The 27,287-nt window shown below is 40.7% G+C and overlaps 1 protein-coding gene across 1 annotated transcript in view; it reads right to left on the bottom strand.

Moving 5' to 3' along the window:
- Positions 1–27,287, bottom strand: part of SSU72 (SSU72 homolog, RNA polymerase II CTD phosphatase) — a 62,249-nt gene that overhangs the window by 5,227 nt on the left and 29,735 nt on the right. The window contains exon 3 of the mRNA XM_050931499.1: positions 1,592–1,731. Within this exon, the coding sequence (XP_050787456.1) occupies positions 1,592–1,731 (140 nt within the window). The remainder of the gene's footprint in view (positions 1–1,591; positions 1,732–27,287) is intronic.

Raw genomic sequence — 27,287 nt, 5'->3', positions numbered from 1 at the left:
ATTTAAGAAAGATTAATTCAAACTGGAAGAGGTACAGAAGAGGGCTACTAGGGTGATCAGACGAATGGGAAAAAAAACAACTTACTTTATGATGAGACTCAAAGAGCTTGGCTTGTTTAGCCTAGCCAAAGGAAGGCTGAGGGGAAATATGATTGCTCTCTATAAATATATCGGAGAGATAAATACCAGGGAGGGAGACTAGTTACTCAAGTTAAGCAACAATGCTGACAAGAACAAATGGATATAAACTGGCCATTAACATGTTTAGGTGAAGGTTTCTAAAAGCATTGGAATAGCTTTCCAAGGACAGCAGTACGGGCAAAAAACTTAACTGGCTTCAGACTGAGCTCAATAAGTTTATGGAAGGGAGGTATGATGGGACTGCCTACAGTGGCACGTAGGCCATCTGTGACTTCTAGTAGCCAATATCCTCAACAGCTGGTGATTGGGCACTAGCTGGGGAGGGCTCTGAGTTACTACAGAAAATTATTTGCCAGGTGTCTGGCTGGTGGGTCTTGCCCACATGCTCAGGGTTAACTAATCGCCAGATAAGGTTGTGACGGAATATTGCCCCAGGTCACATTGGCAGAGACTCTGGGGAGGTTTTGCCTTCTTCTGCACCATGACACATGGATCACTTGCAAGTTTAAATTAACGTAAATGGTGTGTGCATTCTCTGTAACTTGAAGTCTTCAAATCATGATTTGTGGACTTCAGTAACTCAGCCAGAGGTTAGTGGTCTATTCCAGGAGTGGCTGAGTGGGGTTCTGTGGCCTGCAGTGTGCACGAGGGCAGACTAGATGACCAGCCTTAAAGTTTATGAGTCTTCCCTCTGCCAGGATTTGCATGAGGGGGAGGAAGGGATATCACATAGTGCAGTGCTCTGTGAGAAGAGCACCCACAACCCTCTGCCCCGGCAGTCTTCAGATGAATCAGTAATCTGGGGGAAAAAATCTAGGCAGCTCTCCTAGAACCAACAGACCCAGACAGTTATGTATTATGGAGATATGGACAGGCCAACCTAGCTGGTGAGACACTGCTGTGTGGACACACTGAACCTATGTTCACCATAGTTATGCCGTAGCCTCTTAACGTGGTCTGAACTGTAGTAGAGATGGGGCAACTGACACACCTAGACTTTTGTATGGACTCATTTGCAAATGGCAACTTCTGCTTTCAGGGAAGTAGGTAGAAGGGTTGTCTTGCATCTCTCCCCTACAAGGTGACACCTGCTCCATAAAGGCAGGATGCACCATATTCAGTCTGCTGGGTTTCCGACCTCAGAAGCATTTGGAATCTTAGTCTGTAAATATAGTTGACCTTCAGGATAGCTCCTCCAATCCCACCAAGCCCTTATCTGCTTTGACGGCACCTGCACAACCCACTAACATCTTTTACAGATATAGTTGGCATTTTCCCAGCTAGACATCACCTCTGTGATATATCTGACCCCAGATAAGGGACTGCTAGTCTTTTCCCAGATGCATCTTCCAGTTGACACCAGATAAGGGTTGGATACAGATATTTCCAATTTGAGAGGGACTAAAAGGGTAATTGAAGTAAACTTAGTTTAACCATCCAAAGTCCTTACCTTCTACTACTTGATCATAGACTCTTTCTTCGCAAGTTAGAATCAGATCAAACACATCTTTGCAGTTCTGGAATCTTTCTGGTCGTGGCTTGATTCGCTTATTTCTGTCCAACATGTGTAAAATCCCATTCTGTGTATATCTGAAGTTTCTAGAGTTAAGTAACTTGGAAAGTAATTTATATATTTTCAGTAAAGTAAATGCTTCCCTTACTCTTTATTTGCCTTTGTTTGCTTAGAAGCTAATAATTAGGGGGAAAAAACCCAAGGAAGAGCTAAAAGTTGTCTCCTATTTGAAAATATAGAAGTCAATGAACTTAATTGAACTCTACAGCAACCTCCTAAAAGCTGGTAAAACAACCCAATCAGAAAAATTCAGAGTCTCTCTGGAATACACAGCCACCTTCAGTACAGAGGCAAAGATGACCCTCAAAGGCTCTCTGAAAATGAAGAAACTTCTGTCTTTTATGGAGCAAGTTCTGTGAACAATTAATGACATGTACCCATTTTATATACATAAAAATGTGTGTGTTCTGTTCGCTTACAATATTTCCCACAGTCAGGGCCTGTATGTTAAAAGCCAGTCATATTGTGCTCTTAATGCTAGTTGAAAAAATGTGTGGGACCTACTCAGAACTGGGTTTGTATAACCAATCTTCCTAAGGGAATTAAAAAACCCAAAAAGGAGGAAAGTACCTTGAAAATGTCACCAAGCCTGGGTGTGCTGGAGAAAGACATTGGTTTATGCTTATTGGAACTTCATACAGTCTCCATATGAAAGGGATGAATTTCATACGCTGCTTGTATCTATTTCAGTGGTATGACTAATCTCAGGGCCAGGATTCACACACTTTATTCCAATTCCATACAGGAATGGGACATACTGCTGTCAACACCATCATCATCATCATCATCTTCCCAGGCTTCTGAAATATGTAGTTTCAGTAAGATGTGCCAGCATACGGGGCCATTTTAACCTGTGGCTCATTTAGGCTTTTTGTCAAACCACTGGAGAATCAGGCCTCTGGGATTTATCCTTTTTTTTTTTTTTTTAAACTGTTCAACATACAAAGTCTTGTTATAATTTGAAACCTTGGTGAAAGACCATTTATTTCCAGACACTCTATTTCTAAAAATAGGTATTTTCTGAAGGTAATGAACCAAACTTAAAGCCTTTAGGCAAAACCTCGTCTGGAGGCAAAGTTTCAGATGTGGATTAGGAACACCGAAAATGTGTGGACAGAAGAAAACCTATTAGCCAATGCACATCTCTCTTCTCACCTTAGAAGCAGCAGTGATACTTACAAACAAGTCTTTGGAGAATGCAAGTTTGTACTAGTTGTTAACAGTGTAAAGATGCACCATTTACAAATGTGTGATTTTTGTGTATAGACATTCCCCTCTTTAGTAGCCAGACCCTTTCTGATCTTGAATCTTGCAAACATTGAAGTGAGCTATCCATTCTTACATTCTTTACAGATTCATACTCCTCCCCAGTCCCCTCTAACTTCTTTTCTAAAGAACACAGACTTAGTGTCTAGATCTGGTTACCCAGGCAGCAGAGGGGACTTTTAGAACTCGCAGTATAACCAAAATGAAAGATACAGGGATTTGAGTCCTAAATTATTTCAAAGATTTAGGAACTATCTCAAATATGTTCTCAGGTGCTGCTGAAGGAACTGCATGAAGTCACTTCCTCTGACCTACAGGTGCTCTCCTAAGCCCTCCTGAACTCTGATGTTTTATTAAACATCAAAGTTTTGAATTGCATTAAAAATTAACCCCAGCTCCTCTGCCTACTCAGTGTTCTGCTGTATATAAAATGGATATTCTATTTTTATTATTTTGGTCTTTCGCTATCAGCTTACATTCTCTGCAGTGTTGTCCACACCACTTGCCTAACAAAGACAACATTCTTCTGAACGTCTTTTGCTCTTCAAAAGAAAGGGAAGCACCAATCTTTTTTATCCTCAGCCAATTGTCATCTCATTGCATGTTTCCTTCTTCCAGATCACTAATGAAAATCACTTCCCAAGCCTTGGCTATCCCCTTCTCAAAAATGCTTCCACATGGAATTATGATTGGTCTACAATGGCCAATTAGTTATCTACTCAAAGAGTTCTGCAGCACTTACTAGGTCCATAGTTTCACCAGGCCACTCTTGGTTACATCCTTGAAAAGCTCCACTGGATTTACTAGCCACGTTCTTCCTTTTGGGAGTCCATGTTGATCATCCTTCTGTTTTAATGGATGTTAGTTCCTTGGATGTGCCTAAAACATATGCTTTACTTCTACTCTCCAATCCATCTGGTATGCCCCCAATTTCTGCTTCCTTCAGAATCCTGAGTTGGCTCCCATCTGGTCCTGGATTTTTCTGTCTACATACTCTCTTAATCACATGCTCTGGCACAATATCAGCTTCTTTTGGGTATGTTTCCTTTCTAAGAAAATATGTCTCTGGCATCTGTCCTTTAGCTTTCTTTGCTGAACACTAAGGCAGGGAATTAAATTTACTAAGAAGCCCACACAGTCAAATTTTACCTCTTCTGCCAACTTGCAGCTACTTTCTCCCAGGGGCCATCTGCCAGCATACAGAATAAGAGGCCACAAACAAAGTATTTTAAGATTTGTGCCATTTACATATAGCTATTATACACACACTGCACCTGAAAAAACCACCATATCACACGTTCAACAAGTGGAGGTGGTAATGGTGAGTGTTGCATTATGTACTCATGATCCTTTTCTTTCCCTCATTACAAGCTGGAGTGAATTTCAATATACCTTGATGGTTTGACACTTCTGTCATGACCTCTACTATGCTTGCCCAGATATCTTGAGAGTCATTTGAGTCAGACCTTCCTCTTCTGCCCAGTACCCCAACCCTACCGTCTCCTACCCTATGCATTCCAGACATTTTTTGGCATAGCCACGTCTCCAGATGGTATCCACACACTTTTCCTTTGACTTTTGAACAGCAATGCTGGCTCTCAGCTACAGCAGCAATTTCACCACTATGATGCTCAGCAAGTCAACACTAGAAGCATATGCATTTCTCCAGGTTGTTTTCAACCAAGACAAACCACTGCTTGTCAACTATATTATGCCCATTTTACATCCTTGATCCCACCGTCTTTTATAATGGGCCTGATTCTGATCTCATACCACAGTAACTCCACTGAAGTCTGTGGAATCCCACAAGGGTGAAACTGAAGCATGATTAGAATTAGGCTCAAAGGCGTTTGACTCTAGTCAGAAAATGTTGCCTGCATGCACATCTAATATCTCCTGTACCCGTAGCACTATGTACTAATTTTTAGTCTATAGGCCACAAGCTATTTACATGAGCAGTCTCTCAATTTTACTAAAGATGTATTGTGTTCATTTCTTGGTATGGAGAAACTCTTTAGGTCTTTGTAAAGTTTAAAGAACTCAACTCATCAGCTGCCCTCCACTCATTCCACACAAAGCCAAAAAGATCACAATGAACAGTAAAACAAACTCAACTTTAAAAACAAAAAACTTAGTTTAAAGAGATCATCTCATAGAAGGTTATACTCTGTCCTCCCACCCAGTGGATTGTCCCAAACAAGAGTAAGCCCACCCACTGTTTGCCCCTCTAATCAGTTTATTCATAACCTCTCAAGTCATAGAATTCAAGCACAGAGATGTACAATATTAGTGCTATCAGTATTAGTTGGCAGATGTATAAAGGCAAGTCCTCAGCCAAGTGAGTGTCTTACTTCAATCCTTAGAGTTAGCAATATGTATCTTAAACCCTCACAAGCAATTCAGCACAGCTGGAAGTGTGTGCGCTGAACAGACAACTCGTAGCTCAGACTATTCCCACCTCAAAGTCTAGCTCGATGCCAAAGCCAGGGGAAAGTACCTGCCTGAACAAGTTTAGGTTACATGTCACGCTGGCACCTCCTTTTCTTACTCCTCTCCAACACAGCTTCTAGTCTACCACCGTCACGCTTTCATCCATCCTAAAGAAGCTATTCTTATGTGCAGCACAGAAGGCGGCTTAGAATCTGATGTCAAGATGTGTTGTATAGCAATATACCAAAGTGTCCTCTTACTATACAATACTGGCACAGGAATTAAGTATTTAAGTTTAAGACATCAACAGGGATTCTTTGTAGCCAACTCTGAACAGCGAAGCAATGTCCTATCATTATAAGGTTTAGTCAGCTACTAAAATATTAAAACACTCTTGGGCTTCCGAACCATGGTGATTTGATTAAGAAAACTGGATCCAGCAATCACTTTCTCTTAACACTCACCCAAAATAACTTCTACAGGACTGGATTTACATTGGATTTGTTTAGCATGAAGCACTGCCAGTGGCCAGCCTGTGCTGCTGGGTTCTCCCATCCTATTGTGGCTGCATTGACTCTCTTCTTACGTAATGAACCCAGCTCTCCTCACTTAAATGAATGTAAAACTGGAGGAACCCCATTGCAGTTAGTGGAACTGTGCCGATGTTAAACCAGTGTAAGGAGAATGAGGCCCACTGAGTAAATACTTGAAGACAATGCAGCATAACCTGAACCTTTTACACATTTTCAGTTGGAATTATCTAAAACATTTCTCTAAATTCTAAACATCTTTACTTCCTATTTCAATAAATTATCTAAAAAAGATGTATTTCTGCTATTCATCCTGACAAATCTCATTAAAAATTTAAAGAAGTTTGCTTTATCCAAGTATCAGTACTCTCTTTCTTACTTCTTTGTGCTTCTAATCAGTTAGATGTGTGTCCTTTTTCGTATTCCCAATTCTCCATTTGAAGTTTTCCAGAGGCCTAAGGATGTATAGGTCTATGATTTGCAACTATTTCAAAAGTTGTGCTAAAGAAGTTTAAACAGAATGAATCATGTAATAAAATACAGATACAGTAGTTTTGGGCGGGTTTTTTTTAACAAACCAAAAAACGTATGGCTTGAATGTGTAAGAGCCAGGCTCTCTGTTTATGTTCATACCACAATACAGTTATTCACCACTGTGAGAACTATAGTTATTCTCAATTCTATTCAGAAGTTAAAATTTAAGAAAAAAAGTTAGAGCATAGTCGATCGTACTAAAGGCTAGGTTCTCTCCCCAAAGATTACAAAGGAGTCTAGTAAGAGCAATATTCTGTTCTTCGTGAAAACAGCATGATTGGAGACATAAAATACTGTGTTAGTGCAAACTTCTCTGAGGGTGGGATAACACTCTTCCGTATGGTTCCTGTATAGCTGACCACTGGCAATTCTGGAACAAGGAAATACAGAGAGATTTTAAGGAAATGCATATTACCATCACAGAGGACAGAAGTTACTGTGAGCCTCACACTCAGACTCTGGAAGCGATGCTAAGTCAAGCTGCATTAAATGGAAGAGATCCCTCAGAAGCTGACTTGGTGTCAGCATCCAGATGTTTTCTGTTCTCTCCCACATTAAAGATGCACCTGCACAATTGTGCAGGTAAAACTTAACCCAATTCTAAAGCTGTGGATACCATTTTCAGGGATTAGGATTTTAACTGGAGTACACTTTGTATATGGAACCACAAGAGGACAATAAGAGAAAAAGAAGGTCAGGAACAAAGACAAGGTGGCCTTAAAGGGAAACTGCCACCTGTGAGTAAGGCAGGGGGGGAATTACCACCATACAAGCTCACAGTGATGTAAAACTCTAGTTTTACTTTTGTAGCAAGGCTGTGATCTTGGCCAGGGCATCGGATATTCTAGTGATATTTGGAGCACAGAAAGCAGCTAGCCTGAACAGGGCCTATTCTTTTGGTATTAGGATTAGCGAAAAGTCATGCACTTGATGGTGGCAGATTTCTTGTAAGCACTTTGTATGGCAAAAAAGAGTGCAAAGTTTGCTGAGACAAGAGAATTAGATTGTTAGAGAACTTTCAGATACCGCAGAATAGTTGTGTTATGGAAATCCCAAAGTGAGGCCAGATTCCTCACTTCACACCAGGGAGAATCAGAAGCAATTAACTCCATTGACTTCAAGGGGAGTTACCCTAAATTTACATCAGGGTAACCGAGATCAAAATCTGCCTCTCTGTTGAAGTGTACAAGGGTTTGATCACAGAAATCAGCAAAAATGGCTTTTGAAAGATCTAACCCAAAGCTAGTGATCAATGCTATTCTTTTTCCTCGTGCATTAACCTACTACTGCACTATGAAGGGGCAAGCACCCCAGAAAGGGAGATTTATTAAAAGAACTCCTGCAATATCACACAAAATTTGCAGCAAGGGCAGTTTAGGCTAGACATTAGGAAAAACTTCCTGTCAGGGTGGTTAAGCACTGGAATAAATTGCCTAGGGAAGTTGTGTTATCTTCATCATTGGGGATTTTTAAGAGCAGGTTGGTCAAACACCTGTCAGGGATGGTCTAAATAATACTCAGTCCTGCCGTGAGTGCAGGGGACTGGACTAGATGACCTCTCAAGGTCCCTCCCAGTTCTATGAACTATAGAGACATATTGTGTATTAAATAGTACAGCTGGCTAGTAAAACTTCCCTTTAACATTGAAACATTAGGCCAACTCCCAAAACTGTCCTGCAATGTGACATCACTGGGAATTTCTGATCGGGGAAGGTATGGAAGTAGAATAGCAGGAGTACTGCAAGTCAGGACTTTAGTACATTAGCAGATGTGTTCACAAAATGAGTCTATCATATGCTTTTATCAGTCCTGTCAGTTACATTAATACTAAACTTTGCTATTTATTTATTAAATCCAGCATGAAGACAATCCTAATTAATGAAACCAACTCTGTATAATCTTACCTTAAAATGAAAAGGGATGAAGTTATTACTTTAGTTTAAAAAAAGAATTACAGGGGAACTAGATGACTCTGAGTCAGTAAGAAACAGGGAGCTCTACACCATTAGGTTGCCAGAAGTTACCACCCTCTGATGGCCAACAGGGAAAGAATGGGAGCTTCTAGTCAAGTTTTCAACACGTAGGTGGCCACACTGCAAAAACACACACAAACAAAACCACACCTATCAGCACTCACCATTGTACCCATTGTGAACAGTCTTCAAGAGACCAAGAACAGAAACTGAACTCCTCTTTCACCTATGGACCCATTCAGAGAAGGACTAAAGCATATTGGTGGGGGGAACCAAGGGGGAGGAAGCTAATGGCCATAACGTACATTTTGTTGATAAAGGCCTCCGTCTCCAGGACTTTCATCCCAGCACTTTTCACAAGAATTAAAATAGGGAAGTTACTATTAGAGAGAGAGATTGAGATTATTCTTGACAGTGTCATAGGACATGGTTTCCTGTGCTACCTCAGCCAGACCATGGCAAGAACTACTTGTATATAAGCAGGCAATTCTTGTAACAATGCTTGTAACAGTAAAGAAGAAAGTCCATTTCAAACACAATATAAAATAGGTCAGGAAAAGTTGTCCCAAATCAATTGTTCCATTTTTCTTTGGGCTTGTTTTCCCCTCTGATTATAAATAAAGTGGGGGAGAATCAGTTACCAGCTCTATCAAAACACAGAGAGGATCTTGCATGAAACATAGCTGGAAGGACACTGTAGTTGTAGATAATTGTTGCTGTATAGGGTGGTCAAATTCCATATTGATGGGTGTGGAACAAAAAACTTCCTATACAGAGAGGACAGTAAAATACTGGCTGGTTATATGGTTTAGATGTAAAGACCTTCACAGTTCTCCTTTCTTAAAACATGACTATTCCTAAAACATAGGACATTCTTCATATCCATTTCCAGATGCAATGGACTTTGCATGTAGACACTCACCTATTTTGTCTGCTCTTGATCTCAGACGTTCTATGGTTAACTGAGCATTTTACATACACAATTTATGTACAGAATAGATATGGCAGTTGGATACAGCCAAAAAAGGTTCCTTTCCCTCAAATGCCCTTGGATGTTTATTTTATAATTCTATGAATTTTAAGGCCTCAATTTAAGTGACCAGTGATTTTGCATGACTTAACTTCAGACATCTTAGAGGCCTGATTTTCAGACAGTGCCTAGCATCCGCCCTTGGAGTATCAAGTCGGGAACCTAAAATAACTAGTAGATTTTGAAAATTTAGACCCTTAACGCACAAAGAAAATGGTTTCACCTTCAAAAAGAACAGCTCTGGGCCTGAACGATGGCATAGCTCAGACAGTGGTAACTTTATTGGGTCACTATTTCGATTCTAAGCTCGGCAGGGGAGGGACTGTTTTTTGTTGTGCGTTGGTACTCCTCCCACAATGGGGTCCTGGTCCATGACTAGAGCTTCAAGGCACTGCCACAAGTTACTTCTGATTAACTAACTAAGGAGGGTCTGAGGACAATGAAATGGGAGGAACAGGAAATAAAACCAGGGTTGTACAGTTATGCCAGGGGATGGGAGTTAAGTGAGAGAGGGAGGAATAGATCACTAACAACGTGCAGCCTGATACTCTGAGTTTTCCATTAATTCATGTACTACTCATTCTTTGTCCAACTGGATTAAACATAATCTGTTTCTTCATAGAGATTTCAATAGCATCTGAGCCACAGAGCTCTAGTTAGAGTTGGCACACAGACAACAATGCACAGATCATCTTCCTAGGCCAACTAAAAACTTTATTTTAAAGAGCAGTAGTATCTGATGCATTTAAATTTCAGACAGCTGAACAATCATGTGTTTATGGCATGAAGCATGAAGAGACAAGGGCAATACATGCCAGGTTTTTCCAGCATATGAAGCCATTGTCATAGTTGGACAGGATATTCTATTTTAATTAGGACTGTTGATTAATTGCACTTAACTCACGCAATTAACTCAAAATTAAGTCTTTAAAAAAATTAATTGCACTGTTAAACAATAGAATACCAACTGAAATATATTTTGATTTTTTTAACATTTTCAAATGTATTGATTTCAATTACAACACAATACAAAGTGTACACTGCTCACTTTATATTACAAATATTTGCACTGTAAAAATGATAAACACAGTATTTTTCAATTCACCTTATACAAATACCATCTCTATCATGAAAGTGCAACTTACAAATGTAGATGTTTTGTTACATAACCGCACTCAAAAAACAAAACAACGCAAAACTTTAGACTCTACCAGTCCACTCAGTCCTACTTCTCGTTCAGCCAATCACTAAGACAAACAAGTTTGTTTACATTTACGAGAGATTATACTGCCCACTTCTTATTTACAATGTCACCTGAAAGTGAGAACAGGTGTTTGCATGGACCTTTTGTAGCCGGCACGGCAAGGTATTTACATGCCAGATATGCTAAACATTTGTATGCCCCTTCATGCGTTGACCACCATTTCGTGCTGATGACACTCGTTAAAAAAAAAAAAATCCGTTAACTACATTTGTGACTGAACTCCTTGGGGAAGAACTGTCTCCAGCACTATTTCACCTGCATTCTGCCATATATTTCATGTTATATTAGGCTTGGATGATGACCCAGCACGTGTTGTTCATTTTAAGAAAAATTTCACTGCAGATTTGACAAAATGCAAAGAAGGTACCAATGTGAAATTTTTAAAGATGCTATAGCACTCGACCCAAGGTTTAAGAATCTGAAGTGCCTTCCAAAATCTGGGAGCGACGAGGCATGGAGCATGCTTTCAGAAGTCTTAAAAGAGCAACACTCCAAAGCAGAAACTACAGAACCTGAACCACCGAAAAAGAAAATCAAACTTCTGCTGGTGGCATCTGACTCAGATGATGAAAATGAACATGCGTTGGTCCATGCTGCTTTGGAGCGTTATAGAACAGAACCCATCATCGGCATGGCCGCATGTCCTGTGGAATGGTGGTTGAAGCATGAAGGGACATATGAATCTTTAGTGCATCTGGCATGTAAATATTTTGCGATGCCGGCTACAACAGTGCCATGAGAACATCTGTTCTCACTTTCAAGTGACATTGTGAACAAGAAGTGGGCAGCATTATCTCCTGCAAATGTAAACAAACTTGTTTGTCTTCAGCCATTGGCTGAACAAGAAATAGGACTGAGTGGACTTGTAGGTTCTAAAGTCTTACATTATATTATTTTTGAATGCAGTTATTTTTTGTACATAATTCTACATTTATAAGTTCAACTTTCATGATAAAGAAACTGCACTACAGTACCTGAATTAGGCGAACTGAAATACAATTTGTGTTTTTTACAGTGCTAATATTTGTAATAAAGTGAGCACTGTACACTTTATATTGTGTTATAATTGAAATCAATATTTGAAAATGTAGAAAACATCCAAAAATATTTAAATATTCTATTGTTTAATTGTACAATTAATTTTTTTTAATCACTTGACAGCCCTAATTTTAGTTTCTTGTCCCTATTGCGTAACACTGTTGGTACCATGATAATGCTCAAAGGGGGCTGCATTTAAGCAGAGAGTTTGAATATATGGTTTAATATGGTGCACAGTTTAATTCCAGAAAACTATCTCAGACCTACAAAAGGCACTATGCAAATAGTGCACAAGTACAACTACTGGCATGTATTTGTTAACATCCTGTACATATTATCAAGTTAAGCTTCAATCCACCCAAATATTTCAGATGTTCCATTTTATATACCTACCAAATGAGTCTTTTAAACAAGAAATTAATAACTGATTTAAGATGAAAGTTTATAGCTACCTAAAACATACTGGGGATTATTTATTAAAAAACTATTCGGTAAATTGTATCCAGCTTTCAACTTTGCATTTTCCAAAGAAGTGGACACACTTTTTGTGAAAACATTTTCAGAGCTATCCCCGGCACCCAAGGCTTTTAAATCTTCAAATAAAAATTTGACATGCAAATGACTCACGCTCTGGGTACAGTAGTCAACAGTGGTACAGATACCATAATTTTTCCTTGTAGAAACCAAATGTTCTGTTTTTGCTATGCAGACAAGCCAATTATAGCTGTTTGGAATGGCATTTGAAGGTCTCATTTTTCCATGGTATCATCTTCGCTTTCTAACTGGCTACTATTTACAATGTCAATTCTGTATTGTGTATGTGTCCTATTAGCAGAAATAATAATCAAAAACATTTCCTCCGGGGAACCTAGAAAAAAAACCCACTGATCTAGCTTTCCAGTAGTTTAAGAGCCTCTCTTATTTCTCCAGGGAATAAGACTGAAAAAGAATCAGGATTAGAGGTTCCACACTCCAGCCTGCTGCAATTTACTATTGCAAGAATATGGCTAGATCCACTTCAGTTTGCATGGAAACTGCATGTTTTTAAATATAAATTTATGCAATTCAGACCCTGTGCATAGAGCTCATTGTATTGTGTAACGTAACTCAGGTTATGAGTATTAGATTGAGTGTCTTAAACCAAAAGGGGATACTTTGGGGTTAAAAAACACACTTGAAAAGTTTGTGTGTGTCAATGCCTTACACAACACTGGAAATAAAATTAAAATATTAAGGTTACTTATCATTAATGCCAGTTCTTGATTTTTATATTCCTCTCCACTTGGGCAATGAAAATAAGAGTAGTTACTTTACTTTTCTGGATCATGTGCTAGCAACGTTACGAAGTTTGGATTGCGATCAATGCAGGGGAACGTTTACAACTAAACAAAATATAATTGTATCACAAATGACGGGAATCCTTTAACTGATCTTAATTTTTGTAGTTTAAAATAAAAATCTAAATTTTAGGCCTAAACTAACTTGTGACCTTTGAAGTATGTTTAATTGTTCATAACCTGGAAATGATCTAAGTAGGATGAAAGCAGGGGACTGGACAAGATTGACCTCTCAAGATCCCTTCCAGTCCTACGATTCTACATTTCAACGCAAATAACCTTTGGTTCTCTTACTCCCAAACATCACACAATATAATAAGCAACACTTATCCTGCTTTTGTGAGGCACCAGAAAAATGTGTTTACTGAACTACACAAAGGAATTGTCTCACCCTGCACTGAACTACAACCAGGAGCGGTACAGTAGTGCACAGTAGCACCACACAAAACAGTGTGTGACAGGAAGTGAAGATTTAGGTCAGATATTAGGAAAAAAAACTTTCTAACTACAAGGGTAGCGTAAGTTCTGGAATAGGCTTTAAGGGAGGTTGCGGAATCCCATCACTGGAGGTTTTAAAGAACAGGTCGGACAAACACTTGTCAGGGAAGTTCTTCACTTAAGGAAGCCACACCACCAGGTGGGACGGCAACAAAACAGGTTTTCAAAGAACGTGTTGTCATGGGAGGAAACCAAGAACACTCAAGATCAATCAACATACTCCTCTATACTAGCCTGACTGAGGTTTTATTTTATTCTATTGCATTGGATGAATAAATTCAGCATGAAAATGCAAAGCTTTTCATTATGCAAATCCACCTCAATCTGGTTTGCTCAGAGTCATCTTTAGGATGATCTATTCAGTTTACTTCAGGGAATGTGTGTGAGATTAAGATGCTCCTTGTGATGCCAGTGGCTTTTAATCTTTAATGTAATGTTTTGTTGCTTAGTACTCTTAACAAGGAGAATGAAATCCAGTATTTACCAACTGAATGGGCAGCAGCAAATCTGGATTCCCAATACAGTTCAACCATGCTCTGGAAGGACAGCCTCTGGCTTAGTTTAGTCTTCGCAGCCTGTCCAGTCCATATCCTGTCTGCTCAGTTTGCTGAGAAGGGGGCCAATTATGATGATAATGGTTTGTGTTGAAATGCCTCAGCCACCCATCTCACTTCACACAAGTCTCCAAACCATACACAACCAGTAACAGCTTCTGTTCATGGGGGATACTTGGGAAAGATTCAAACTGGCAACCTAAAAGTGAAAGGCTCTAATTATTAGTCTTCTCTAAAATGGTCAGTAACCCACCTCCAGCAAGCATTTCTCACCACTCTCTTCCTCACCCTGCGAGTCTTGCCTAACTTCACTGCCTTTTCTCACCTTTGACAGGGTGGTCTCTCTGCTGCCTTTGTCAACGGAGCCTGTTTACACTACAGGCTTCTGACACCATAGCATGGTTGGTCAGGAGTGGGAAGAGGTGTGATTCCTAAGTGACATAGCTGTGCAAGCAGAAGTCTCGAGGGTAGACACAGCTACACTGTCCTGGTAAAAATGCACTATTCTTGGTGTAGTTTATTTCACTCCTCAGGACTGAAATGGGGAAGATAGTGATCGCCTTTGTAAGGCGCTTTGAGATCTACTGATGAAAAGAGCTACATAAAAGCTGGGTGTTACTGACATACTGGTACGAAGTGCAGCTTTGCCAGTATAGCTGCCCCCAAACTAGGAGCACTTTGCAGATATAGTATTACTGGAATTCCTATAATGGTACAGCGCTCCTACTATACATAGGACCTAAGTACCAAGCCCTGTAACGCCTTCCCCACCTTATACTACACACCCATGCTAAGGACAAAAGATTAGCCCATGCTGGGCTAAACTTTGGCCTTCTTTCCTATTAAGAGAGCAGTTGTGCACAATTTTGATTGCTCCTACTTGAGAAAGCTTCTCAATTGCTTTTGCATTTTAACCTACATTGATTCTTTTAAAATTAGTGCCTTGGAGGGAGTGGGGATTTGAGAGAATGATCACAATCAAGTAGAAGGCAACCCTCAGATCTCCTAATCATGGCTGTGGAGATGAAACTAGGAGTAAGGGGATGAAACTGAGCAAGGTAAAATTGAGGCTGAGTAGCAGAAAAACACTTCGTAACAGTGAGCTCTATTAGACTGTGAAATAGTCTCCGGAGGGAAGCAGTGGAAGCACCACTGCTGGAGTCATTTATAAACACAGACGGGGACAAAAATTGCCTCTTCTAGGGAACAACCCAGCACTGGGTCAGATAAGCTGGATATGTTAATCAAAAGGCATTTCCCACTGGACAGCACTGTTTCTTCACTATGCACAGACTGGCCTGTGAAGTTAGTGCATGGGTCATCTACAAAGAGGACAATTGCCCTCACCCTTGCCTCGTGACTCAATTTTTCCTTTTCACTGCAAAGTTGAAAGGAGCAGAACAGAAGTTTGTGTTGCTCAGCTGCATTGCTTGCTGGCCTACAGCACTGCTAGTGCTCCTAGAGCAAGCTGTTTTCTACCCACACCTGGCCGGTGGTAACGGTGCTAATGTATCCCAGTAGATTTTTACTCCTGGGAATCACAGCACATCTCATTAAAGGTGGGCAGGCAAAACCGGGCATTTTTGAAAACCAAGCTGTACTGGAAAAAATTCCCTCCCTATCCCATGGCTGTTTCTTTTCTCGGCATGCCTAGCAGCATTTTGCTGGGCCCCCAAGGCTTCCCTCACCGCTCGCTTGTTAATGCTCAGTTCCCTAGAGCCCATCTGTGGGAAAAGATATTTACAGTAATAGGGAGGGGGGGTCCCCAGTCAGATAGACATTGAGCACTTAAGCGAGGGAACTGCAGAATGCAGACAAGCTAACAGCGAGCAGCACGCAGAGACACACTAACTTGGCTGCAGTGGGAAGGGAGTTGAGAACGAACACAGAGGATCAAGCAACTGAGAAGAGACGGAGCCCATCACAAGGGTTCAGACAAATGGCAGACTTTCCTCTGATGGTCAAACAGCCAAAAGATTATGTTCTGAGGAGCAAAGAGGCAGAGTGAGGGGATAATAGGAGAAGACACCAAAGATAGGCTCTCTTTTAGAATTGGGGAGCCTGGAGGGACGAGGAAGACCATGTCTGGCTAGATTAGTGGCAATGTTAAAACAAGTGTAAAGGGAAGGAGGCAGGAGGGCATAGCAGGATTTTAGGGTGGGCTAATTATCCCAGATGCTGACCCCCTCCCTCCGAGACAGCAGTGGCATTTTCTTTTTCTAACTCTTTTAGCATCACCAGAGAGCATGGTTCTGTGCACAGTCACAATCCCTCAAACTGGTTTCAGCTGACCAAGACTGCTCTCCACCGTGGAAAGGTCTCTGGAAGTAAATTCTATGAGTTAGGACAGTCACTTTCACCCCACTGATCGGAATAAATGCAGGGGAGTAACGTGGCATGGGTTAGAAAATGGCATACGGGAAGCAAGGGCTAATTTCCTCCCCATTCCCAATCCAGTTTTTCCAAACAGCGCCCTGTCATGAACATGGCAGCTTTAAGTGTCTGCACAGGCCTGCATCATTCCAGGAGCAGACTTAGGCTGGCTTCAGCTGACACTTTCCTCCACAGGAGCATCCATGGAAACTACTCAACACTTACTCATCACTACTCAGCTGAACTGGGATACCCATTTCCCTTGCCCATATTCCTTCTCCCCTCCCCCCAAAAAGCTCTGGTTGCAAAGGATGATTTGGGCACATATCAAGGGAATTTCAAAAAGAGGTTTTCAGAATAGTATAAGGTTCTGTTCTAGCACTAGGTTCTAGGACAACCATAACTGAATATACTTACTGTTGGCTGCGTTCTAGCAACTTCCTGACCAGCACAGAGAGGGATTCAGTTTTGAGGAGCTTGTTATACACCAATACCTTACGTTGCCTACAGTACTTTTATAACATGCTTTTCAGAGCAAACCCATTTCACATCAATTCTCAATGCTAGCCTGGGTCTACTCCCACTGTGAACATGCTTGTCCTGTTGCTGGAGACTGCCAAATCTTCCACCAGGCAGCAACAAAGCAGGATAGTCTAACCTCTTTCTCTGCCGCAGGACCCAGAGGCAACAGCTGAGAAACTGCCTCTTGAACACATGGATCCCTCCTTATCTCTGCCTTTGTTTGCCCAAAAAGGTGGCAACTTATTTCTAAGCTGCCTTGCTTCAGTCCACATCTAACTGTAAACAGTCTTAAGATTTTTCTTCCACACGCTGCAAGAGCAAGTTGGCTTCAGCAATGAGATATAGCCAGTTGAGAAAGAAGAGGTTTAGCAATAGGTTTATCTTCAACCACCTTGTTTTGGACCAGTCTAAAACATCCACTCTGCAGTGCAGCTGCATTCCCCTTCCCTCAGGAAAGGTTAGCATCCAAAGCATTAGCAAGCACATACTTGGAGTACTGCTGCTCCATATGGTATTCAATGTATCTTATTCCTAATCAGAGGATTAACAGCATTTTCTCCCACTTGTTCGTAATTTGCTGTGGCCTTGGCTGTTTAGATGATAGTTTGCAGGCATTTGCATAAATGCTATTTATATCGCACCCAGCCATTTGCTGCCTGCCCTTTATCTCAGAAATTCGCTGTAGAAAATCATTTCTGAAAAAAAGTGCTGCTTTTTAAAAGACATCTCTCAGAGTTCTCAAAGCTGATTAAGCACTTTTATCTGGGATATGAAGCTCTTCCAGACACTTCTTGCACACATGCTGGTAGCATATATTAATGGAGAGATCATCAAGCAGAATGCTTCAAAGCCAGGGGTAAATTCATACATAGAATGTTTTGTTTGGGGCTTTTGTTGGGAAAATACTTTTGAGCCAACTTGTTGGGAGAGCACTGCATGTGCATTTGCAACAGGCAATGCATTACATATCCTCCCATTCCCATAATAGCCCTTCCTACTCACACTGCCAGATATAGTATGCAGCATGATGATCCATTGCTACAGAAGTCTACGATCCTGTACACTCCTGGGCCTCTCTCCCTGAATGAAGGAAAATAGTGCCAGAACATTCATGTTTAAGCACAGAGCAAGCACCCCACTTTGCCTACACATTTTGCGGTATAAATCGTCCTTCCAATCTAAAAAACAAACTGAATCTGCTCCCCACACATGCCTAGCCACGCACTTTGGGGCCTCACACCAGAAGCAGGACAGACACGATGTGGCTGACTCAGGGCTGTATTTTTCTTGCTCCTACCCTCTTCCCAATTCCTCTCTTCCCATGGTGTAGGTTATGGGTAAAATTTCAAAAGCACCATGTGACTTAGAAGCCTAGACCTCATTCAAGTCAACATAACTTCAGCTCTTAACTGTCTAAGCCACTTCTGAAAATGAGACAGGCATCTCAGGCCATTTTGAAAATTTTACCCTCTTTTGAATCTGACATCCATCACATCTGCCTGCACAGAGCCTCACAAAACAAGTTACACAGAATTTTATTCTCAACATGTTTTAGGGGAACATATAATTTATGCCTAACCCTCCCTCCCTCAGATGCAAGTTTATTGCCAGAAGACTTTTGTTCAGTTCACTCTGAATTTCAGTATCCTGCATCTTTGAGAGTATGGATACTTTACTCCACATTGCATTCGTGATTTGAACCACTAATCAAAAAGATTAAACTTCAAGCTTCACGTGCTCTTCCGTACCGGCATACGCCAACAGGCTTGGCTTTCTTGAGCTCAACATTTCATGTCTCTGGTGGCAAGAATAGCAGGATTAAAATCACTGAAACTATAAAAGCTAAGATTATCAAAGATGTAAAACAAATTCGCTACTCACGGACTCTCCCAAAAGAGCCTCCTGTGATTTGAATTGTTAGATACTAGCAGCAAGTTACTAGATGCTTTAGGAAGCCTAACAGTTGTGATCCCACAAGGCACAGTTCGAGAATATATCTGTATCTGCTTAGCTTGGGAAATTTGGTGAGGAATCCTGTTGGTAGCAGGGAGACTAGCTCTGCCTGAAGGGAAATTAATCTGTTCTACAGCTAAGCCCCTTCATACTACCAAGTGGCAGACATCATATAAGCATTACATATACAGAAAAATAATCCACGCTCACTACAAATGGATTGCAGATAAGCCTTCAAGACAGAATGCTCAGATACGTGTTTAAGATCCCAGACAGTCACAAAAAGCTAGGAAGGTAGACTAGGAAGTGGCTTTGCTTACAATTATAGAGAAACATCAAATAGAATGTCAATGTTCTGGCCTGCCATTTTAACAGGTCTGTTACAAATGGACCCAACCTAATTGTAAAGGCTCGGTAGACAAGTCCTCAAAGGAAAAGTCAGGCCTAGCAATTGCACTGGCTTGAGTGTAACTAGTGACGCTACCGTAGCAGTCATGAAGATTGCTAACCTACTACTAGAGGAAGGATATCAAAAGGAAAGAGCAGTGTAAGCATCCCTCACATTGTCCCCAAGTTTCCCCAATGCTTACTTCAGACACCTTTAGCGGAAAAAGGGTAGTATATTAACTCCTCTCCCCTAGTCAGCCCTTGTTAAAACTGCTAATCTTTTTGCTGTGGCCTTAAACTAAACTCTCATCACTTAGGGGACACAACCAATCTGGGCTAGATTTGAACCAGACAGGATCCATTACCAGTTCCAACTGGCGGTCTAACAAAGATGCTAGTTGAAATCTGTCTCAATATCATAAAAGAAACAACTTTGGGGACAACTGCTCAATGGACTTGCCAAAAATAAAGTGTGCGCAACAATTTTGAAAACTGGAGACCAAAGAGCTGGACTTTAAATTAGAAGTCTTTACTGCTAGTTAATTGTAATGAAATAAGCTAGAATTGCAATCTAGGATAAATACACCCGCTATCGGTCAAAGAATCATGAACCCACGTTTAATGGCCTCTGCACACTTAGTGCTTAGGCAGTGATGACAAATTATTTACCCAAGCAACAATGCAGTTTGTACAGGTGTTTTGTCATATTACCAATAAGGTTGCTTAAGTAAACTGCTTGGGTTGTAACATAAGAAGCAGAACAAATGCATTGTAATGGGAGATTTCAATCCGCTGATGTGGCAGAGCATCTCATTTGAGCAGCACGGTGCACTTGACATATAAGCAGGTGTGTAGGAGAAGGTTTGCTCTGTAAACGAAGCTATAAAGTGGAAATTACATGCTATTTAGGAATGCATTTAAGACATGCATCTGAAGAAGTGGGGTTTTACCCACAAAAGCTTATGCCCAAATAAATTGACTAGGCTTTAAGGTGCCACCGGACTCCTCATTGTTTTTAAGACATGTACATTCCCATTAGATGGCATGGTGATTTCACATATCTAGATTTAATTTTTGGAATAGTTAAAATCCCAAGAGCCCCCAACACAACTCCAAAATGGTCAGACAGCTCTGAAGAACTCAATTCCTAGAGATTTTTACAAGTCACCTACTTCAGGCCACTACTATTTTCCCTAGGTAGGGTTCAATTCATCCAGCTGCTAAGCTGAAAAATTTTCTCTCTTCTTTTGATGCCCTGTACTGCCCCCTTGGCATTTTCAGGACTGTTAGAGCCCAACCCAAGCTTTCCCAGGGAACCAGTTCTTTTGAAGGAATAGATTTGCTGCCCAAGCTGCAACATTCTGGGATAAGTGTGAGTTTTCAAATGGATTGGTTTCAATAGCTATTAGTCAAAATAACCCATATTTACAAAACATGCTGTATGTAAAGCTCAAATATCTTGATTATGAATGCAGTAAGAATACCTAGATATTATAATAAAATTGTTTAAAAAATTTGTATGCAATATAGCCCTGGCTGAGATGGGCTTCTGCTACCAGCACAGAAATCAAACACGCACAGAACTGGCCCTTCAAGAGGACAAAGCTCAAATAAGTTTGACGAGCATGATGGAAAAGCAGAAGGGATCTAAATTAAGCAGTGGCCAGGAAAAGAGCAATCTGATGAAGTGGCAATGACTGCAAATCAGTGGCAATGACTCAGCTCACAGTGGTGATGAGCTTAAACATGCCCCAGAGGTCTTTTCTATATACAAAAACTACCACTTTAACTATACCGCTAAAGTGGTACAAGTACCCTAGTGTAGACACAAAATTATATCAGTTTAGAGATGCCTTATAGAAGTATAGGTATTCCCCATTTCTGACAGGGAAGAAGCTATACTGGTGTAAGGCATCTTTACACCAGTTCAACTGCATCTATACTAGAGGCTGAACTAATTTAATTATTTTGGGTAGGAGTGAAATAGTTAAAAATCAGTACAAGAAGTGTGTGTACATCAGGCCTAAAGTTCTACAGAACAACAGTGGATACCAGGACATGGAAGAGGATCTCTCACAGGTCTTGCCTAGAAACTTGCATGCCAACTAAAAATGGAAATAAAGTGGTGTGACATAGCAATGTTATTGGTTACAAGGTTGTCTCTATTAGCCTCTTGCCCAGTTTTGAAGTAATTGTCAGCCAGTTTTAATCAGAAGCTTTCATTCAAGTCATTTTTTAAGTAAAGATAACAGTAGGGAAAAGCGAGAATCTTAACCTTCAGGAGATACATAAATATTGAGGCAAAGCCCAAAGAAAGCATCTACAGAAGATAAATGTCAAAATGGTGCCAAAATACTGTCACCAAACCAATGTCCATTGTAGTTACTTTCAATTACACTAGGACTGATGGAAGGAAGGACTCATTCCTTAACTCTTTTCATAAAGCCCATGAGTGGAGAAACTAGGAGGCTCATGCCATGCCTGGATTAGAAAAGGTTTGCCTATATAGCTATGCTGGCCAACCTTCCTAGTGAAGACACTGCTTATACCAGCGAACAGTTCTTTTGCTGGAACAGCTTATACTAGTTTCTCAAACTAAAACTATATCAGCAAAAAACTGGTTTTGCTGGTACAACTCCATCTATATGGAGGCTTTTGCCGACAAAGCTATATTGATTAGGGGAGTGCTTTTTTCCCCACATTCCTAACGGACATAGCTACACCTGCAAAACAGTTAAGTGTAGACTAGGCCTCAGTGGCAGCTGAGGAGAGCTGATGCAAAGAGCATAAAGATGAAAGGTTGGAAGGGAGAAGTGGAAACAGGGGAAGAGCGGCAGTGGGAACTTGTATTTGAGAACCAAGCTGACCAGGAGGTGCTGCAGTCACAGTGCAAGTTACCTGGGAAAGAGGCCAACGAACTGTCCAGTTTTATAAGAGTAAAAAGTGTTGCACTGCTCCAGGGACCTTTGGCGATGTGGAGCTCAGCACTAACGGAAGACGTAGGGTTGTTAGTTATTAGTGATTGATGGATATTGGTGCAATAATGTAAGAGGTGTTCATTGCTGATCTGCTTCACTGATTGGCTTAGAAAAGAGCCATTTGCTTCAGCCAGAACAATGCATCTATAACATTTTTCTAGAATACATTAATGTAATAAATATTGTACTCTAGAATCCTTCAGAATGAAACTTAAGAGTGTTTTACAAACTACAGAGCAGCCAGACCTGGGAGGGAGGGAGTTTACCAATTGCATAGCATGTTGCCTCAACAGCAGTAGCAAGAGGAGGTAGTCGTTTTGGCTAAGTTCATCAGGCCAAACTCCTCAACTTGCCTTAAGATCTTAATTGTCTGTCCAGAGTAGATGTGTGCTTAGATTAAGACTCGCCTTTACTTTGAGCATGCTATTTTTATGAACTACCTTCTGGTCTGTTTTTAAAAAAGGGTAAATCCATCCAAAGCGGCCTGGCTGACCTACATTTCTTTTGATATCACTGAAATTCAACCAATCAATGCATTTAGATTTGCTTCACACAGTTTTGAAGTTTTCTTAAACACCAGTTTTACATATGAATGAACCTCAGGCTCTGGATCTTTTAGGGTATACTCCTGAGCTGCTGAGACTCACTATGGCAAGAGAGGAAATGTATTTGAGTAAAAACTTAGCAAGAAAACAGGTTGATGGTATTTTTAAATCTTGAAACCTACTCTTTGATCCTTGAATGGAGCCTGCAGTTGATGTTGCCTCCTTGAAATGGAAATACCAATATAATAGTCTTTCCATTTTAACATGAAGGCAACAAAGATGAGATGTAGTCCCTGTAGAAAAGATATTAATTTTAAAAGGATCTAGTAGTGAACGATGCCTTTGAGAACTTTAAGGTTTTGAATCCATGAATCTTACAGTCCCTTCTCTAGTAAGCTCTTGTTCCTGCAAAAGACTGGAAACTTCTTGATATGCAGAAAATTGGACTTTTTAAAGACTATTCAAATTCAAATTTTTAGTATTAATTTCCCTCCCTCAACTCAGTTTCTCAGACACCTGAGTCTTCTAGCGAAGAACAAACAGCAAAGAGTGAGATCTTGGCCCCACTTAATTCAAATCAGTTTTGCTGTTGACTTCCATGGAGCCAGAATTTCAGCGCAAGGGTTTAAAGCCTTTCAGTGTCAAGTATCAAAAAAATGTTAAAAACAAGTGCAGTCCAGCACAAGCTCCACTCAGCATAGTCTCCCAGCCAAGGGCCAGGACACAAGGAATGTAATAAAGTAGGCTGGCACCTTCCAGCCAGGTGGACCCCCGAGTGCTTTAAAAACCAGCTACAGGAAACCACTTCGCCGACCACTGAATGGCAGCCACTTTACGTGGAAGATGACAGCAACTTATTAGCATTACACAACAGTTTAAGAGAGGAAGTAAAGAGTATCTATAGTCAATTGACACTATAGGGGGAGTTGAGAGAAGCAGAATATCATTACCCAAGGTAGAATTTGGCCAGGATATTCTTATGGAAAGTGCAGAAAGGGAGCCCTTTGAATCATTAGGCATTCAAACACTTTCCAGGGGTTCTGATGAGGGGGTGAATAGACTCTGAGGCACAGAGGAGGTTTTCTGAATAAAAGGGAGGCCAGCAAGTGAGCCTCACTATCCCTGGCCAATTCCCTCAGTCTGCTCCCCACTTTCACTGCCAGGAGCTCAACTGGGGACATTAAAAAGGTCTGAAGTGAAGAGGGGAAAAGAAACCGGAGCAGAATTTACTCTAGTAAACAAGTCCCAAGAGTTAGGTTTCATTCAGGAAATGGCACCTCAGGCAGCACAGCACCTTTTAAAACCTTTTTGGGACAGTGTTTCAGCACTGATTCAGAAGAAAGAGTATCCTTAGTGAATCACCACTAGACTCCTTTCAGCACCTTGCATTTTCCTTGGAAGCTTCTCACCCCAGCATTAGCCTGGTTCTACCTTGCTTTGCTAGGGAGATGTAATGGACAACCAAAGCTGGTAGGACAGTAAGTAATATTATGTCCATTTAATTCTGCTCTTAACTAAAGTATCTCCCACACTATGTCCATTCACCCTCAGATCACGCCACTTTCTCCAAGATATACAGGCGCTTTTCCAGGGTATTCATCTTTGAGATCAATAAAATGTCAGGGGGAAAAAAAAATCAAAGTTTAAAACAAAGTAGAAAACCCCCCTCTTTTCATGGTGGGTGGGTGCGTGTGTGTGTCTCTCTCTCTCTCTACTGTATTTTCCACTGCATGCACCTGATCAAGTGGGTTTTAACCCACGAAAGCTTATGCCCAAATGAATTTGTTCGTTTCTAAGGTACCACAAGTACCCTTTTAAAAAAAAAAATAAAAAAAAAAGAAAGGAGAAAATTCAATAGACTTCACTTGAATAGATAAAGCCAAAGCAACCCAGGTTATCTGCAAGTTTTTAAATGTAAAATATTTAGCTGCAGAGATATTTACATGTTAATTTTAAAGGCTTCGGCTATTTTTGCTTCTAAAGAAAATGTGCATTTTCTTCAGGGCATTTGAAATCAGACATAAGAACAACTGCAAATAACCAAGAAAATAAAATTCTCGGAACTAGACTCTACGGTTTTGTGAAGAATTACTCTGTTCTCGAGCTAAGCTCAGTCTCAATTATTGTAAATTGCAGGCAGGCAATCTTTATGCCAGCAGTATACAAGTAGTATTAAACTGATTCAGACAGACAAGACTATTTTTAAGTAACATTAAAGGTGTTACTGACAAGTGGAAGAAAATGTAAAAGGATAACATACTTAACACATGCTGTCAGGCTCTCCCTATCCCCCTATCACAGCAGGAGTGCAAGATGGTGTAGCAGGCTTAACGCTGAATCACTCAGCTCTCTACTCATTGTGCTACCCCTTATTTCAATAACTTGTTATTGTCCGAAGTTCTCTTTTAGTTCAATTCTGCATTCATAACACCCAGCAGGAGCCTCTGGGTGCACAAGAAATGCAGGGGCTGCCCTTTTAGCAGTGCTTTCCTTCCCGCAAGGACATTACAAGATTTTTTAAAAGCTTTCAAGTCCAATAGCCATGCACTAGAGATCAGGTCTGAGACTGAGATATAATGAAGATGGAGATGTTTTGATTACAAAGCTCCCCTTACATTTGTGACACAAGCTTGACAAATCAGTTGAGTGTCTACAGTTTATCAAGCCAAACCAACTGCTACATCTGCATACAGATGATCCACCAGAACTATCCATGTTGTCCTTCAGGGCAGGTATCTCTTTCTATGCTTGTACAGCACCCAACACAACAGGACTCCAAGGTGGTACTATAATCAATATTTATTAGCAAGGCTCTGAAAGACCAGTGATCTTAATTCAACGTAAAGGCTAGCAAGTCCAAGAGAGGCATTTACATTAGGAGACTAAGCTCTGTTCAGTTCCATAACACAAAGGGTTCCCCACCCTAAATATCTTTATCAGATTAAAGGGATTTCATATTAAGCCCGTAGAATCTTCTGACTGTAGATGATGTACCAGATTCAGTGGCCATTGTTTTTTGTTTTGTTTTTTTTAAAAAGGTAAATGCAAGGCTTCCTGTTCAGCAGAGCTCCTCCCTGCTCCCCAAATCCCCCGAAGACTGTTCACTTTTTAATTTTATCCTATTGGCTACATTGTACGGTGCATTTTTTCCTCCAAGATTTAATTTCAATGACAGCAAACCTGAGTATGTGTCAGGTGAGGCAAGTCCCGCCCCTCATCTCCAACACTAAAATAAAGATATTTTAAAACAACCTATTATAAACATATAGACCCTGTTAACTGACTTGCATATCTCTATAGCACTTCTTATCCAAATAGATTGCAAAGCATCATATAGGCTTTTAGTAAGAGACTGGAAAGGTGATATATCATGTCACCTACCACTGAATGGCAGCGGACCATGGGGTTTAGCGAGGTTGTTAAACAACACACTGCAACGCTACGCAATTGTTCCAGACAAGTGAAGAACTCTATGGCCTTCCTCAAATTTTTCTGAGGATTGTTTCTTAGAAGTCATCTCTTGGACCACTCCAAACCTTTTAATGTCTTTATCCTTCCCACCTGCACTGTGTTTTTGGCAGTCTTGTAGACCACCAAAAAAGGATCTACCAATCCGTTTGAGAATCACTCTGATATCTAACTGATGCTCAAGAGGGAATTTACATAGGCAAAGTTCACCAGACTGGAAGTGGAGCAGAACATGTGGCTAAAACACCACTATCTTTGGAGAAAAACCTATGGGACCTTTACCGAATACAAGGGGTCGGGACCGTGGCACCTTCAAAGGCTACATATGATCTTCAGTGTATGACAGTCAGGTCCGTTAAGACAAGATGTGCAGCATAGCAGAAGACCCAATGATATCTTGCAGAGCTACTTAGTGCAAGATTCTAATTGTGCACTCAACAGGGCAGTAACTCAGCCTCACTAACTCAAACCTTGTGCACACCTTAAAAAAATTCATGCTTGCTAGCAGAGCCACTGATCCCTGTGACACAGATTTCTGTGACCCCACAATACTGAATCCTGCAGAACACTAGAATTTGCGGCAATTAAATTCATTAAAACCATTTTGAATTTAAGGGAAAAAGGTGACCATTAATACACATTCCTTGTGTTGTTTTAAAATTAAGATCTGTTGAATTTAATCAAAAGGTTTTGGGTTTTGTTTGATTTTGTTCTGGCACAGCTTCCAAAATTCCCAGTTTTCAATGAGCTGCAGAATTCTGTAGTGACAATGCATAACACTGCAGAAGTTGTCCAGAAGAAGCCAGGTAATTTAGGTAGCTACAGCTGGGACTTATGGAACCCAGGACTCAGACAGAGGCAGCTGGGAGGAAATTTTCAAAGGAACAAAAGGC

This window comes from Gopherus flavomarginatus, chromosome 21 (assembly GCF_025201925.1).
Source record: "Gopherus flavomarginatus isolate rGopFla2 chromosome 21, rGopFla2.mat.asm, whole genome shotgun sequence".
Classification (NCBI taxonomy): domain Eukaryota; kingdom Metazoa; phylum Chordata; order Testudines; family Testudinidae; genus Gopherus; species Gopherus flavomarginatus.
The sequence above is the reverse complement of the archived record's forward strand: the minus strand, read 5'-3'. Positions and strand labels throughout refer to the sequence as shown.